The sequence below is a fragment of the Acomys minous genome (assembly GCF_964271855.1).
Source record: "Acomys minous genome assembly, chromosome: 16".
NCBI classification, from domain to species: domain Eukaryota; kingdom Metazoa; phylum Chordata; class Mammalia; order Rodentia; family Muridae; genus Acomys; species Acomys minous.
Genome location: NC_140498.1, coordinates 62,244,158 through 62,262,308, shown reverse-complemented (window position 1 = coordinate 62,262,308; position 18,151 = coordinate 62,244,158). Strand labels below are relative to the sequence as shown.

The 18,151-nt window shown below is 41.9% G+C and overlaps 2 protein-coding genes across 2 annotated transcripts in view; one reads left to right on the top strand and one right to left on the bottom strand.

The window, feature by feature from the left end:
- The window catches only part of LOC311587537 (uncharacterized protein), a 494,998-nt gene that overhangs the window by 368,946 nt on the left and 107,901 nt on the right, over nucleotides 1–18,151 (bottom strand). The gene's annotated exons all lie outside the window — the stretch shown is intronic.
- Nucleotides 1–18,151, top strand: part of LOC311587533 (uncharacterized protein) — a 428,822-nt gene that overhangs the window by 406,400 nt on the left and 4,271 nt on the right. The window contains exons 2-4 of the mRNA XM_084764481.1: nucleotides 527–2,247; nucleotides 17,449–17,575; nucleotides 17,780–17,840. Of these exons, the coding sequence (XP_084620607.1) occupies nucleotides 2,059–2,247; nucleotides 17,449–17,575; nucleotides 17,780–17,840 (377 nt within the window). The 5' untranslated portion in view covers nucleotides 527–2,058. The remainder of the gene's footprint in view (nucleotides 1–526; nucleotides 2,248–17,448; nucleotides 17,576–17,779; nucleotides 17,841–18,151) is intronic.

Genomic DNA, 18,151 nt, shown 5'->3' with positions numbered 1-18,151 from the left:
AAGAAACTATGAACGACACAAGCACAGCCTTTACCCTACAGGCAGGCTGTTGGTTGGTTCATAATTGCTCTATATTACATGCCATGAACAAGACACAGGTAACCAGTATTTCTTTGCAAATGGTACACTTATACACATCACCAACAATGTTTATAGAAGAATTAGAAAAGCAACATTACAATGAATTTGTACAGAAAAATGAGGAATTACAAAGATTAGCAGAATTCAATCAAAAACAGCTGGAAAGCATACACACCAAAATTAAAACAGCCCAAACTAGCCTAACTAGAAATATGCAAGAAACACATAAATTAGTGGGAATACTAAGAACGAACTCATTGATTCATAAAGATTGGCATAGCAAAATTGGAAAATGTAGTTTTTTTGACTATGTAGCAAGAATTATACAGCTTGATTTCATATGTTCCCCACTATATGGATGGTGGGAATGGTTTAAAGAAATGGTAATGGTAGCAGGCATTGCTATTGTTGTCATTATTCTTGCAAAATTTGCTTTGTCATGCAGAAATAGAGGAAAATATGCCAAACTTCGGAAAAGGCCCCAGTGGGAGACGGTGTGACCCATTACAGCGCAACGGACCCCGCATTTTCATTTCACACTTCTACCATAGGCATTTTGACCAAATCAATGACCTTCTACATAGAATGGGATTGGCACTTGGACACACTGGAGAAGAATCCTGTCATTTCTGTCGACACAGATTCTCATCCATGTTTCTCTCAGGCCCCCCGGATGATGATAAATTGTTATTTTTAATGAATCATTTTGTACACCACCCTTTAGATAATATACTAAGTCACCCAGTAGAAAAAGTAGTACATATGTTAGCAAGCCTATTTTCTTGTTATATTATGAAAGGATCTCATGCTCATTATAGTTTATGTAAGGCAATGATAAGACATGACCCTTATAAAGCTAGAATGTTATTATATGGAGATTATTATTGTAGTTGTGCAGTAGAACATGTTTATACCCCAAATAGCTTACAATCATGGGCAATTAGAGCCCTGATAGCACCAATGATGGATGAAATGTTATTAGAATTTGCAGCCTTTAAAACATGGTATGAAATGAATAGAAGATATAGAATTTTAAAACGTTTGCATATTAAAGCTAATTTAAGGAAACCATTTACTTTAATTACTAGAAGTTTGCGCCATTATGACTTTGTAAACCCCAGCCCTGCGAGGCAACTGTTTGACCATCAATAGCCAACAATTGATGGCTTGACCAGGATGACACCTTTCATGTTGACATCATTTCAGGTGTCAGGGGGTGGAATGTAATAAACATGTCAGGGCTTGTTTCAAAGCCCAGTGTAGAAAGCAGCTGACAGTCCAAAAAGCTGACGTGTGACCAGATGTGTGAGTGATAGATAAAACCTTAGTAGTAAATTCTGACCTAGGAGCAGCCACGACTGCAAGTTGGTGATAAGAGTGACACAGAAAGCTAGATGTGTGAATTAGAGAGGATAAGGTTAAGTTAAGTATAAAAACCCTGAGAAGCAGCAGCCAGCTTTCTCGCTGTCACCATGACTACCTGAAATGCTGCCATATGATGAGGCGCTCTTCCCGGACAGAGCAGACAGACAAGCTGTCAGATAACAACCCGAGAACTGAATCAAGTCGCAGCAGCGAACCTGTTCGACAGAACATCGCGATATCAGATCGTATACCCTAATGGCATAAGCTCCCATATTATAAGATGCTAAATGCTACTCCTATTGGAATTAGGATAGTTTTAAGAGTATAATGGAATGGTATTGGTGGCTTGGCCTTGGAGCCTTAGCTGCCACCTTTTGCTGTAGTTGCCTTTGTATTGCTAATAAATCTCTCTTGCTAAAACGTACCGCTTGCTCTTGGCCTGCCTCCTTTGTTCTGGATCCTGCTCGCGACACACGCCCGGCTTATGTTTCTGCTTTTGTTTTAGGCTTTTTCTCTCCATCCGCTTTATTCTTTCATAGATATTGTACACATTCTTGATTATTCTAATTTCTTGTGATATTAAAGTATTTTCTAGTACTAAACTTTTTTAGTATGGTCAGTGTATATGTCACTCAACATGAAGTGGCCAATCAGAGCCTCCAGGCAGAGACGCGGAGGCGGGTTCTTCCGGGAGCCTTGCTGAAGAGCGGCGCAGGCTTGGGTGGTTCCGCGTGGTGTGCTCTGACCTCTGCTTCTGGCTGTTGTGAGAGAAGCTTCAGCAAGTTCCGAAGTCCCGACATGGTGAGTGGAGGGTCACTGCCCACAAACGGGAGGAGCAGGCTGCTGTGGAGAGCTAGCTGGAGTGGTGGGGCTGTGTGGGAAGACAGACCAGTAGGCTATTGGAGAAGACGCACACGTGCTGCTGAAATGCCGATCTCTGCAGGTCTGCAAATGGACTGGAAGCCTGGGCCATGAGCTATTGTGCTGTGTCCCTTCAGGACACTGTAATTCTAAGGGAGGCGCTCATGTCACTGGAGACTTGCTGGCCAATCAGAGCCTCCAGGCAGACCAGCCAATATGAAGATGAGGCTCTTTCTTCTGGCTGCCACGCACAAGTGCAGCTCTCTAGCTGAGCTTTCTTTAATGGGTCTGTGTGATGAGCTTTGAGCACTGCTGCTGAGTGCTGTGAGGGAAGCTCAGGCAAGCGCCAAAGTGGCAACATGGTGAGCTCAGGGTCACTGCTGAGTGATGGGTTATCTCCACAGGTGAAATAAGGCAATGGAGGCCAGATTGAAAGTAAAACGGAGGCAGGTGGATCTCTGTGAGAGGCAAGTGGATCTCTGTGAGTTTGAGGGCAGCCTGGTCTACAGAGTGAGTCCAGGACAGCCAAGGCTACACAGAGAAACCCTGTCTCGAAAAACCAAAAAAAAAAAAAAAAAAAAAAAAAGTAAACCGGGCAAGTTTACTTAGGAAGTGAAATTCCTTGGCTAGTTCAGGAGCCTCAGTATACAAAGCCTGAGGAAATCGCCCCGCTGGACCCGGCCTTCCCCCCCCCCCCCTCCCGTGGCAACTAGGATTACAGGTGAAGGAAGATTAAGTATTGGCCACCTGCTGTACTAGGGAAGCCCTTGTCCCCAGGGGTGGGCTTGGAGCATCTCAAGGAATGCTAAGAATGTGCAGAGGCTTTCCTTGCAGGGGGCAGGGTTGGAGAAAGAAGTGGGCTCTAACAGACCATGTAGATGACAATTGAACACCCACATTGGGGAACATCAGAAAAGTGGGCTACAGGAGCTGGTGTGGTGGGTCCTCCCTGAGGTTGTGTGGTCAGCAAAGGCCAGATGTGGCCACATTTGGCCCGTGTTATGCTTTGATGGAGAAAAGTAGAATTGATGATGTGAAGGATGCAGCAATTCATAGAAATTTTAAAAGCTCAGGTAGAATTTAGCTGAAGGAGGATTGCCTCCAACACACCCCACAAATAAACAGTATGCTAACAGGCCTGTTAGAAGTCAGGATGCTAGGATACAAGATGCAATTCTTTAAAAACTTACTTGGTATAAGACATAGCTTGTGCAAAACCTCCTCACCTCAGCCTTTGTACTTTCTATCTTCTACTTCTCCTTTCTTTCTCATCCTCTGGAACCTTCCACTTAGGACTCTGTCACTGATGTTTGAAGGCACTGGGTCCTTAAAAATACTTCTGTCACTATCATTGCTGGGCGAATGTCTTAAGTGGCTAGGCTTGCTGTGTCCAGTCCATATTTAAGTTGTTCAAAACATAACCTGGGGAGTAAATTTAAAGAAACTTAATGGCAGCAGCATGTAGAATGCAAAATCTGTTTTTAGCTGTCATTACAGAGATTTTTTATTAGTTAGTTTTGTATTATGTGTGTGTGTATTATATGTATGTATGTATGCATATTAATTCTAGGACCGCTGCATCTAATGTCTTTGAGAAAAGTCTTTCTGATAAAGTAGGCTAACTCAGGTGGCCTTGAAGCCTGTCTGTTGCTTCCCAGAGAAATGGCCTTGCTTTCTTCTTGACTAAACTTCTTAAGTTCTTTAATTAAAGGATTGTACCACAGCAGAGTTTAAAAATACTCACTTTAGTCATGTAATGAACCGTCCATTTCCATATCAGGAATAAGACTTTCATGTGGATCATGGCTTCTGTCTTCAGAACAGAACAGGATGCACAGTTTGTGTTTACACTGCAGAGTGAAGCAGGACAGGCCATAACTAGCTCACAAACTAATGTTTAGGGCAGTCAGCTGCAAGAGTCAATACTATGAAGAAAGACCTGATTGAGGCAAGGTGAATTATGATGTCATCTCCCAGCATGGATTAACGCATACATGTGAATGGAAACAGACCAGATCGGTGGGTAAACATTTTGGGTAGGTTAGTTTTAGCCACTGAGTATTAAATTTCTATTTAATGGACTCTCCTATGCAGATATGTGCAATCCTCATTGGCACAGTTAAGTCAGCTCAGACATTTGAGACTTAGGCTACTGGTTGTTGGTGTCTGTCTGATCTGAGCGGCTAACATTGCACAGAAGGGCAAAGTCAAACAGTACAAGTTTGGTAGTAGAGTTTTTGGTGTCACTTATATATACTATAGTATCATCTGCCAATTAGCATACATTGAATGCTTCCTTTCCAAATTCCACCCTCTTGACCACTTTTAGTTGCCATATTGGTTAGGTTGGACATCAAGTGTTATATTAAGTAGAAATGGAGAAAGAGGACAGACTTCTCTTTATTCAGATTTTAGTGGAATTGCTTTGAGGTTCTCTCCATTTAAGTTGGTGTTGCTATAGACTTGTGTAAATTGTGTTTAATATGTATAGGTATGTCCCTTGCTATTGTAATCTCTCCAAGACTTTTATCATGAATTGGTGTTGAATTTTTGTGAAGGGCTTGCTTATTGTCTAATAAGATGACCTTGTGATGTTTTTCCCTATGTCAGTTTATTTATTTTACCATTACTGGTTTACCTGTCGTGAGCCATTCCTGCATCAATGGGATGAAACTTCGTCAACCATTGTGGGTTATCTTTCTGATATGTTCTTGGATTAAGCTTACATTTATTTTATAGAGTATTTTTGCTTCAATGTTCATGAACAAATTTGGTGTGTAAATCTTATTTGTTGAGTCTTTATATCTTTCATGTGTCAAGGTATTGTGGCCTCATAAAATGAACTGGGTAACTTTCCTTCTGTTTTTATTTTGTAGAGTACTTTGAGCAGTATTGAAACTAAGTCTTCTTTGAAAGTCTCGTTGAATTATGCACTAAAAGCGTCCAGTCTGCATTTCTTTCTTTATATATGTAAAGAGATTTATTTATTATTTATACAGTATTCTGCTCACTTGTATCCTGCCCACCACAAGAAGACACCAGATCTCATTACAGGTGGTTGTGAGCCACCATGTGGTTGCTGGGAATTGAACTCGGGACCTTTGGAAGAGAAGACGGTGCTCTTAACCTCTGAGCCATCTCTCCAGCCCCAGTCCTGCATTTCTTTTTTGGAGTCTTTTAATGAATTCTTTCATGTCACTAGGTGTTAGAGGTCTACTTATGGTAACTTGTTATGTCATCTGGGTTTAACTTTGGTAAGTGCTACATGTTGTTGTTAAGTTTACATGTAAGTAATTAACATTATTAGGCCTATGCCTATTATTATTACAACAGTATAACCCGCTAGCAATCAGTCAAGACACAGACACCTGTTATATTTTAAAATACCCGTAGTTAACCTAGGGCAGGGCAGATATTAATTCTCTAAACTACTTCCCTTAGTGGGGCAGGTATGGGATACCTGTCCCAATCCCACAGCATTTAATTCTAATAATTTCTATCAAGCTACCTCATATCCAGAATCCCATATACTTGCTAATGTTCTTCATCAGGGCCAAATCCTCCATCCATGCTGGCTATGTGCTTCTCCTCCACCTAACCCATGCTGGTGAGACCTCCTTCTCTCCCTTGTCCTCAGATCTGTCTTCATCCCAAGATTCTCTCTGTCTTCCCAAGCCCTAGAACCTTAGCCATGTCTATACCATTTGCCCTGCCCAGATGTGATGGTCTTATATTAGTTAGCATCAAAATACAGCAGACCAATAGGTACCTATGAAGAAAATTATTCATTTTGTTTAGATTTTTTCATTTTGGTGCAATACAGATATTTAAAAGTACGTCCTTATGATTTTGGAGATTTTCCCATTGTATGGCACCCTGCTCATTTTTTTCTTTTTTCTTTTTTTTTTCTTTCTTTCTTTTTTTTTTTTTTTTTTGGTAAATGTGACTATTCTTTCCCTGTCTTTTAGTTATTTCAATAAGGGTTGTCCATTTTGTTGATTTTTCTCAGTGAACCAACTTTGTGTTTCATAAATCCTTGTATTGTTCTCTTTGTTTTTATTTTTTGATTTCAGCCCTAATTCAATAGTTTCTTCCTGTCTACTACTTTTAGTTGTGCTTCCTTCATTTTGTTCTAGACTTTTATATGTGCTGGTAAGTGTTTAGTAAGAAATTCCTGTATATGTTCTGTATGCACTTAGTGCTGTCAACTATCCTTTTTTTTCTTTTTTTTTATTAATTAATTTATTCATATTACATCTCAGTTGTTAGCCCATCCCTTGTATCCTCCCATTCCTCCCTTCCTCCCATTTCCTCCCTACTCCCCTCCCCTATGTCTGTGTCTGAGGGGGACCTCCTTCCCCTGTATATGCTCATAGGGTATCAAGTCTCTCCTTGGTGACCTATTATCCTTCCTCTGAGTGCCACCAGGCATCTCCATCCAAGGGACATGTTCAAGTATGGGGCACCAGAGTTTGTGTGAAAGTTAGATCTCCTTCTCCACTCAACAGTGGAGAATGTCCTATCCATCGGCTAGTCTGGGTAGGGGTTCGAGGTTTACTGTCTATATTTTCCTTGGCTGTTGCCATAGTTTGTGGAGGACCCCAGAGCCCAGACTCACCTGTAGTTTTCCAGGACCCGCTGGATCCTTCTATTTCCTCATTCTCCCAGGCTTCTCACACCTAAAGTCTCAATAGGATGTCCTCCCCTCTTACCCACTTTCCTGGTAGGTACAGTTTTTCATGGAGACGTACACCTTGGACTAGTGTCTGGATATAAGTGAGTATATACCATTTAGCTCTTTTTTTTTTTTTTTTTTTTGGTTTTGGTTTTTCGAGACAGGGTTTCTCTGTGTAGTCTTGGCTGTCCTAGACTCGCTTTGTAGTCCAGGCTGGCCTCAAACTCACAGCGATCCGCCTGCCTCTGCCTCCCAAGTGCTGGGATTAAAGGCGTGCGCCACCACGCCTGGCCCATTTAGCTCTTTTTGCTTCTGAGTGAACTCACTCATTATGACAATTTCTAGTTCAATCCATTTGTCCACAAATTTTGGAAATTCCTTGTTTTTAATAGCTGAGTAGTATTCCATAGTGTAGATGTACCACAGTTTCTTTATCCATTCTTCTACTGAGGGACACGTAGGTTGTTTCCAAGTTCTGGCTATTATGAATAAGGCAGCTATGAACAGGGTTGAGCATATATCCCTGTTGTGTGGTAGTGTATCTTCTGGGTATATTCCAAGGAGTGGGGTAGCTGGGTCTTGAGGAAGCCCTATTCCCATTTTTCTGAGAAAGCGCCAGATAGCTTTCCAAAGTGGTTGTACTAGTTTGCATTCCCACCAGCAATGAAGGAGTGTTCCTCTTTCTCCACACCCTCGCTAGCATGTGGTGTCAGTTGAGTTATTGATCTTAGCCATTCTGATGGGTGTAAGATGGAATCTCAGTGTCGTTTTGATTTGCATTTCTCTGATGACTAAGGAGGTCGAGCATTTCTTTAAGTGTTTCTCAGCCATTTGATATTCCTCTGTTGAGAATTCTCTGTTTAGTTCTGCGCCCCGTTTCTCTATTGGGTTATTCGGTTTGGTGGTGTTTAATTTCTTGAGTTCTTTATATATTTTGGATATTAGACCTTTGTCAGATGAAGGGTTGGTGAAGATCTTTTCCCAGCCTGTAGGCTGTCGCTTTGTTCTCTTGACAGTGTCACCTGCCTTACAGACGCTTCTCAGCCTCATGAGGTCCCATTTATTAATTGTTGATGTTAAGGCCTGGGCTTTTGGTGTTCTGTTCAGGAAGTTGTCTCCTGTGCCTATGTGTTCCCGACTCTTCTCCATTTTTTCCTCTAACTGGGTTAATGTCTGTGGTTTTAGGTTGAGGTCTTTAATCCACTTGGACTTGAGTTTTGTGCATGGTGACAAATAGGGGTGTAACAACTAACCTTTTATCGTCACTTTTATTGTGTATTATAGTTTACATATGATGTGCATTCATTTGCATTGAATTCTACAAGGTCTTTAATATCTTTCTTTATTTCTGTCTTGACCCATTTTCACTCTGGGGAGAGGTATTTAGTTTCCATGAGTTTTAAAAACTTCCTTTGTTTCTGTTGATGATGTGTAGCTTTAGTCTATGCTGGTCAGATAGAATGCAGGGGTTGTTTCGATTACCATGTACCTTTTAAGACTTTCACGGTGTTTGAGTATGTGTTCAATTTGGAGATATTTCCATTTGTTTTTGAGAAGAAGGCAAACTCTTCTGTGTTTGTGTGGAATGTTCTGTAAATATCTGGTGAATTCTTTGGATTTTAATAGCAGTTAGCTGAAGCATATTTCTGTTCATATTATTCATGCAGAATCAAGCCACAGGTAAACCCTTCTCTGCCATGGACCTTTTTTGTGAAGTATGTAAACTTTCCAAGAAAGTTATCAGGTCCACTTCTGAGGATCTGCAGCAGCCAGGCAGGGCTGTTTCAAGTTTTGGCCCTGGAATCCCCCTACATCATTCCCTGGGTGTCCCCTTTTTACATCTTCTGATCATCTGGGTGCCACCTGCGTGTGTTCCATGAGAAGGGTTCTCAGATCTTCAGCTTGTGGTGTTGGCCTCTCCACATCTCCAGACAGCAACACCCCAGGACTGCAGAGCTGCTGTGGCTAAATCTCCACAGTGCTGGGATGAGCGATCACACTCCTGGAGAAACTGAGAAGGTGAAGCCATGGAAAAGGCAGCAGCACCCAAAGCATCAGTTGTAGTTGCTGCTGACAGGGAACTCACAGGGTGGGAGGTTTGTTCAACTGGAGCTACTCTGTGAGCTCCAGTGCCACCTCTATTGTAGGTTTAGATTTTTCCAAACCTACTTTACTTAGGGTGCCTAAATCCTTTTATCTTCCTTTTAATCTACCATCGAGAGGTAGGGGAGAAAGAAGGTTCATAGAAGAAAGAGGGTGTGAACTAGTTTAGAAGTAGTTCTTTGGGGAGATTCTATTCTTCCTTGGCAGGGTACCAGAAATCCCGTCCAATAGGAAGCACGAAACAATACCATGATTCAGTGACAACAGATGATAAATGCTTGTTCTGCTTGAGTTAAAGATAAATGTGTGTTCTGTTGGAGTTAAGCAATATTACCCTGCATTGTTTTTTTTCTCAGGAGAAGAGTAGGGCACTAGAACATCCCCAATACCTCTACCTTATATCCCATCGAATCAGTTTAAAATGCTCTGTCTATCTACCTAGGCATAATGTAGCAGGAATAGAGTTTTTCTTGCCTAAGTAGGACACAATATACCTGAAATAAAATTGATTCTTCCTGATTATCTTTTTTAATTACTCTGTTAATGGTCTGGGTCACAGTGTCCTTTCTCAAACCCATACTATGTTCTTGACCAGTCAGTTTTTGTTAAATGGTCAGTAAACTATCTCTGACCTGACTTTGGTGTCCATGTGGTCAGTGTGGGCTATTCCTGAACCCCAAGAGGCCAAAGCTAACAAGCTTGTAAGCTTAAGAAGGTTTCAGCTGCAGATAAGCCAATGAAAGCAGGCAAAAATGTTAATGATGACGCATGCCCTCATCAGAATGGCTGATTGCTATGTCTGTGAGAGATCACATTGATTGATGAGTGATGTGGGAGGCTCTTCCTGTAAGGTTGCAATATCCCTTAGCAAGTGTGCCTGGGTTGGAAAAGAGATCAGGCTGCATATAAGAGAGTGCTCAAGTAAGCAAGCAAGCGAGGAACAATGTTTGTCCATGGTTTTTGTTATAATTTTCAAGGTTGAGTTTCTCTTCTAACCTTACAGAATGTTGGACTGTGAGCTGACAGAACCATCTGAAAAAGCAACAAGTCGGGCAGAAGAAAATGCAGTCTGTGGGTTTAGAGAAAAAACAGAACTAGGTAGTTTTAGATGGCAGTCAAATCCTGAGAGAGGAAGGGATTTTCGAGGAGCTTAGCACCAGTAAAGAGAAAGCCCTACTCTGCATTGGAAGCCTAAGATGGGCAACACCCATTCTTGCTACACCTTAAATGAATGGAAAGTATAGGCAAAGTGATTGCAAAGCAGGCACTTCATATAAAACCTGCAGCAACTCTGGTCCATGGCTGGCATATTTCATCTCAGTTTAGAAACCAAGGTTGGCAGGATCACCCACTGCTGTAGTGGTGTATTTTCTTTTTAATATTATTTATTATTTATACAGTATTCTGTCTTCAGGCCAGAAGAGGGCACCAGATCTCATTATAGATGCTTGTTAGTCACCATGTGGTTGCTGGGAATTGAACCCAGGACCTTTGGAAGAACAACCAGTGTTCTTAACCTCTGAGCCATCTCTCCAGCCCCCATTGCACTGGTTTTTAAAACAAGAATGATGCACAATTCAAGGTCATGTATTCTGTCTCTTTGATTTCAGTTCAGCGTTGCTCCAGCTATTTATGTTTTGCAGAGCCAGTGCCCCAGTAAGGAAACTATGAGATTTCATTTCACCAGGCTTTGGCTATGTAGCCCGTGTTGCATTTTGAGACCATAAGATGTTGAGATACCTAAGCTCTGAGAAATATATCATGGAGAGATGCATATACTGAGTTAAAGTAACAAAACTGAGTGATGAATGAGAAATTGCAGTCATAGGGCTATCTATACCCTGTGAAACTGAAGCCCCATGTATCTGAGACAAAGCTAGGGTCCTTGGTGTTTGAGTTGGTTGATTGATCGATCTATCTATCTATCTATCTATCTATCTCTTTCTTTCTTTCTTTCTTTATTTTGTCTCCATCCAATCTTGCCTCACTATATGTACCTTCCTCTCAATTGGAATGGGAAGTTTTATTCTGCGCCATTGTATATTGTAAAGGTATAACCTGTTTCCAGATTTTAGAAAATATAGCTATCAAAAGATTTTCTGGAGTGTCAGAAGAGTCTTTGTACTCTTTTTTGTTTGTTTGTTTGTTTTTGTTTTTGTTTTTTGTTTTTTGAGACAGGCTTTCTCTGTGTAGCCTTGGCTATCCTGGACTCACTTTGTAGACCAGGCTGCACAGCGATCCACCTTCCTCCGCCCCTGAGTGCTGGGATTAAAGGCTTGTGCCACGACACCCAGCTTGTACTCCTGAATAGTGGATGAGCTATTGCAGACTGTTAGGATCATTGAAGTTGATTGAAATGCATTTTCACCGTGGGTCAATAATGACCAATATCAGAACTTAATTGATCAAATCAGAATGACTCTGGTTAGTGTCATTTCTTTAAATACTTATCTTCTTTTTTTTTTTTTTAATTTAATTTTTTTTTTTTTTGAGACAGGGTCTCTCTGTGTAGCTTTGGTTGTCCTGGACTCGCTTTGTAGACCAGGCTGGCCTCGAACTCACAGCGATCCGCCTGCCTCTGCCTCCCAAGTGCTGGGATTAAAGGCGTGTGCCACCACACCCGGCTCTTCTTTTTTTTTAATTTATTTTATTATTATTATTTTTTTAATTGGCTTTCTTAGGGGAGCTTTTGTAGTAGGAGTTTACCTAGATGTCTTTTTAGGGATGAGATGTGAGTGGCTGTAGACTCAAGCCATTTTATGTTTTTGTTTCCTCTGTGTGAGTTTGAACCTGTTTGTTCAGCTTCCTTCTCATGCTGTCAAGCATCCATGACTATAGACTGTGCCGCTCATTAATGAAGAAATTAATTAAATCACTTTACAGCCTGACCTCTCCCTCCTCTACTCCCAGTCCCGCCATCATTTCCCCTTTCCCCAAGTAGCCCTCCTTCTCGTCAGTGAAGGGGAGGCCCACAAGTGCTATCAACCTCCCCTGGCATCTCAAGTTGCAGCAGGATTAAGAACATCCTTTACCACTGATGCCTAAGGAGGCAGCCCAGATAGGGAAAAGGGGATCCAAAGGCAGACAGCATAGTGAAGATGGCTCCTATTCCCATTGTTAGAGGACCACATGTTCACCAAACTGCACATCTTCTACATATGTGTAGTCAGCCTATGTATGCTCTTTGATTATGGTTCAGTTTCTGTGAGTCCCCATGCGTTCAAGATAGTTGACTGTAGGTTTTCTTGTGGTGTCCTCAACTGCCCAGGATCCCACTATCTTCCCAACCTTCCCCCAAATTCCCTGCGCTCTGCCTGTTGTTTGGCTCTGGGTCTCTGCATCAGTTTCCATCATTTGCTGGAGGAAGACTCTCAGAAAACTCTTATGCTAGAAACCTGTCTGCAAGCAATGCAAAGTATCATTAATAGTGTCAGGGATTGGCTCTTTCTCCTTTGGGTAGGTCTTATGTAGAGTAGCAAGTTATTTGCTTGCCATTTCTTCAATCTCTAATCCATCTTTATCCCTATACTTTTTGTAGGCAAGATAAATTTTGGGTCAAAGGCTTTAAGGGTGGTTTTGTGTCCCCCTCCCTCCGCTGGAAGTCCCACGTGGCTATAGAGATTGGCAATTTCAGGCTCTTAGAACCTGATGGTATGGGTCTCAGCTAGATTCACCCCCATAGAGTCCAAGGACCCCTCCTTTCCCAGGGATGCCCCCTTCTGCAGAAGAGTGTTAATTCAGAACATGACTGTTCTCATAAGAGATCACATGGAAAGACTTTCTTAGGCTTATGTAACCCGGCAGGCAAGAGGTCACATCCAAAGGTCTTCTACGTCTGTGTGATTCAGTTGTAATACAAAACATGCCTATAATCCAGGAGACAGAAGCAAACAGATTTGGGTCTAAGGGCAGCCAGGGATAGAGCAGGTATCAAGTAAAAAAAGCTTAGATCCAGGCATGGTGACATAGTCCTTTCATCCTAATTGAAGGTTAAGTTAATTTAAAGAAAGAAGCAGCACCCAGGCTTGATAATGATATGATTGGGAGGAAGAAGAGGTGATGAATCAGAGAAGATGTGGTAGAATAGGATATGGCCAACTCCCACTAGAGAGAGCCCAGGGAAGCTACATAAGAGGCATTTGTACAGAGAAAGGAAGCAGTTGTAGCAGGAAGCGGACCACAAAGAAAATGAGATGTCTTTTTCTTGCCAAAAACTCAATGATGGTTCCATTACTTTAGGGATTTTCTTCTGCTAAAATCAAACTAAGCTCTTAACGAATGAATATTTATAAAAGTGTAGTCTTGAAGGTAAGTAAATACTTAAATAGAAGTGGATCAGGGCATAATGATTTTACCATTTTGCTGCTGGGCAGTAGTGGCATATGCTTTGTTTTGTTTTGTTTTGTTTTTTCAGACAGGGTTTCTCCGTGTAGCCTTGGCAGTCCTGGACTCACTTTGTAGACCAGGCTGGCCTGGAACTCACAGCAATCCGCCTGCCTCTGCCTCCCAAGTGCTGGGATTAAAGGCGTGCACCACCACCGCCCAGCGTGGCATATGCCTTTAATCCCAGCACTTGGGAAGCCTAGGCAGGAAGATTGATGTGAGTTCGAAGCCAGTCTGGTCTACAAAGGGAGTCCAGACAGTCACGGATACTCAGAGAAACAAAAACCGAAAACAAACAAAAAACAAAACAACAAGAAAAATACTATTGCTACCCAGCACATCTTCCACAGTGGGCAGATGAAAAATACAGTTTTATTAGTCAAGGTTCTCAACATGAGCACAACTGGTAGAGTGGATCTCATTCTGTGTATTTTGAAAGTAAATTTTTTGAATGTCTCACAACTGTGGTCCAGCTAGTTCAACCTTGGCTATCTACCAAAAGAAACGTAGAGACTCCAGAACTTGTTTGGTCCATGAGGGTGGATGTCTTAACTGATGCTCAGTATACTCCAGAAGTCCAAAAATTAGGATGTAAAGACACTAAAGGAATGAAAATTTCCTAGCCTAGACTAATGAAAACAGGCAAAGAAAGAAAGCTTCCTTCTACAATATCTTCTTTATATGTAGGTTGACACCCATAGCTGTGGCCCTGATTAAAGATCAATATTATCATCTCAAAAGATCCGCATTAAAGGAAGGTCTTTCCCATTCAAAAGCCTTATTTAAGAAAACTCTCTCCAAAAAGAAAGCCTGGGGTACTGTATCGTGAGTCTGGACAAGTTCATATAGAGTTCTGCCTATTCCTACTCATGCTCAACTAGCACATCCATGTCTAAAGATGGTCGCAATGTAAAGACAGAGACATCTGCGGCCGCTGTTGGCTAAAAATCATGCAGGAACATATATAAATCATAAAAAGAAGGACACACTTGCTTTAATGGAGGACTCAAAAGAGTTCATTTTAACTAGCCCTGTCTGCTCTGACTGAGGCCTGTGAAATTACTGTAGAGAATTCCATTCCTTCTTTTTTTCTAAGCCTTGTTTTTATTTTATGATTGCAGATGTTTGTCTGTATATATTTGTACACAGTGCCTACAAAGGCCAACAGATCCCAGATCTCCTTGGGCAGAATTTACAGCAGATTCTTAGCTACCATAAACCTTCTGAGAAATTCATAAAGCATCTTCATTACTATCTGTTGCTCTAGTCCCAGGCTTTCTGACACCATCTCCTGGCCTCCCTGGCCACCAGGCATGATAGGGGTAGAAAGACATGCGTTCTGGCAAAATAGCACTCTAACTAGGATTAACTGGTATGGGGAGAATTTGGTGCAAGGCGTGGCTAAAAAATTTATACTGAGGCTCCATAGCCCAGGGCTAAATGACTCCATGACTTCCATCAAAGCCACAACCCCATTCTTGGTGTTTTTGTTTGTTTGTGGATTTTTTGTTTATATTTTTTTGAGACAGGGATTTTCTATGTAGCCTTGGCTGTCATGGACTCACTTTATAGACCAGGCTGGTCTCTAACTCCCAGCAATTGGCCTGGCTCTGCCTCAGGATTGCTGGGATTAAAGGCATGCTCTACCACAACTGGCCACACCTTCCATTCTTTCTGATCCTTACATAACCAAGGTGTGATTTTCAAGGAAATGAATTGGCCTCCAAAGTGTTGGGGTTACTGGCATGTTATCTGAAACTTGTGTAATTAAAAAGCACCTGGTTTTTTGTTTGTCACAGCAGGGAAACGCCTGATTGCTAGTCTGTCACCTGAGACTTTACCTTGAGCATCATGCCTGGCTCACTCCCTGTCTTGCTGATTCCCTATGTCCTCTAAGAGCCCTCTGCTCAGCAGAGACCCACTGACTCTTCTCTCCTTGCTGGGGAAGGCGCCCTCATCCCCACCCCTCCCTCCCTTCACACCTCCACTCCATCCTCTACCCCAGCCCTAGCACAATTGTGGGTTTTTGTTTTATTTTTAATCACTTTTCCACTGAGGATGTTCTGTTGATTAACTGTAGTGCTCCAAAATGATTATCTCTCCCTCTCTATATATATTTTAATTTCATTTATTTACGTATACAGTGTTTCACCTTCATGTATGTCTGCCCACCAGAAGAGGGCACCAGATCTCCCTGTAGATGACTGGGAGCCACCATATGGTTGCTGGTTTGGAAGAGCAGGCAGTGCTCTTAACCACAGAGCCATCTCTCCAGCCCCTCTAAAATGTTTGTCATGTCTTCCTGCCAGGTTTGTTTCATATCTATCAGGTGAAAGGTAGCTGCAGTTTACCTGAACACAGCATGAAACCACAAAACAACAATCGTGTGTCCTAAACTCTCTTTAATTTGGAATCTTTTGTGTCCCCTTTCACTTGTGGGACCGACTGATAACTGCACTCCAAAATGAGCAATGGCTTTGCAATCTGTGCACCCTGATGCCAGGAAGAAGGGAAGTGCCTGAGGGTTTTGCTGGGACCTCAGGCAAGCTCAGAATTTGGGACCTGGTGAGCTTAAGGTCAATGGGGGGGGGGGCGGGCATCTGAGCAGCAGGAGGCTTGAGTGGCTGGTTCTCTCCTGGGGTGAGTGCAAAGGTGGAAATGCAGGGTCTTGGAGAACAGGTAGGAGTGCTACTGAAATGCAGATCTCTCCACCTAAGGAAAATAGACTAGTACTGTAATAGAAGCGTGTTCCAGGAGCTACTGTGCTGTGTCCCTTCAGCTCACTCTAACCATAGGGAAGTGCTTGTCTCACTCAAGACTTCATGGCCAATCACGGACTCCAGGGAAAAGAGAAAGAGTGTTCTTCCGGGTGCCATGCTGTAAGTTCCTTTCTTTACCGGAGCGGACTTGAGTGGCCATGTAAGATATGCTCTGAGTGTTTGTGCTGGGTGCTGTGAGGAGAGCTCAGGCAAGGTCAGAAGACACAACATGGTAAGTGCAGAGTCACTGCTCACAGTAGGGAGGAACAGACAGCTGAGCAGAGGAAACTGGTGTAGTGGGTCTTCCCTGGGGCTGCGACATAAGCAGCACCAAAAGTGGCCACCTGTGAGGTCCTTTTCAGTCTCCTTAGTAATTTTCTGGACTTGGTGATGATCTCTGCGTAACTGCACCGTGTGGATTACATCTACCCAAAGCATTGGAAGCAGGAGCTTGTGAGTAGAAACATCCTTGGCCAGATTACAAACTCAGACCCTTAATTTCTCTAGCTTCTTCTAAAAATTCTGTTCTTAAAATGTAACGTTTGGTCTAAGCTATATTTGGAAGCCAGGCATTGTGGCGCACACCCCAAGTCCCTGCACTCAGGAGGCAAGTGGCTTGCTGTGTCTTTAGGGCCAGCCTGGTCTGCGATGTGAGTCCATGGCAGCCAAGGCTAACACAGAGAAACAATGCCTCGAACAAAACAAAAAACAAACAAATAATTAATTTTGTGGAGTTTGTAAATGTTATCTCATGTGTTCGGTAACACTTCAGTATTAAGCTTTGACCTCTTGCTGTCCTGGTATTCATTGCATAGATGTGACTGGCAGTCACATCATGAGATAGTCCTGTCCCAGTTTCTTGAAGATGAGACGGCATGAAAAAATACACCCAGTTTAAAAATCATTTTTATCATTAATAATTCTTTATATAGTTTCTCTGATATGAGCCCAGTACTACTAAACTCTTTCTCTACCTCCTCATCCCTGTGATGATTGGCATTTATCTTGCAAGGCTATATCCTATTCAAGGGCTGAGGAATGACAGATATGGACTTCAGTATTCAGGATCCTTATAAAATGACTTAGTTACATTAGAACATCTGTATCAGGAAATAAGTGGAGGAAGCCACAGAATTATATGAATATATTGTCAATAAAGGATACAGTCACACTGTTATCCCTACCATGCTTTCTGTTGTTCACCGGGATGGGTTATTTTAGGATGCAGTGACCTATGATGACGTGAATGTGAAATTCACTCAGGATGAGTGGGCTTTGCTGGATCCTTCCCAGAAGAGTCTCTACAGAGAGGTGATGCTGGAGACCTACAGGAACCTCACTGCCATAGGTAGGACTGTGAATTTTATGTTGCTTTTTAAAATCTAATGATAACTGTTTCTCCGTTGCTGTTATTTGTTATTGTAATGTCAACTGAAAATGAGGATGAATGAGATGAATAAATCAGCCAGATGTCTAAGGTTAACTGAAGGGTAACTTGAATTTTGCCTGATTTCCAATAATATATCATGCATTTTTGGTTCCTCTATTTTAGGGTACAATTGGGAAGACCATAACATTGTAGAGGATCTTCATAGTTCTAGAAGATATAGAAGGTAATTTTCATGTGCAAGTTGATACGAATATGTCTCTGAATTACTTTTAGTGCATCCTTTAAGTTCTAAAGAAAACCAAGAGTGTAAATATGCACTGTTTTAAGTGTATCGATGATTATTCAATTCTTACAAAGACATGTACCTCAAAATCAGGCATCTGATTTATTTTTGTACAGCATTTCTCTGAGGAAGAAGATAAGAAAACACGCATTAACAAATATCACCATTTGAATCATAGCTAGCTAGATTGTAGAACTGCTAACTCTTTAGGCTCATAATACTTAGATACTTCAGAAATGTACACATTAACC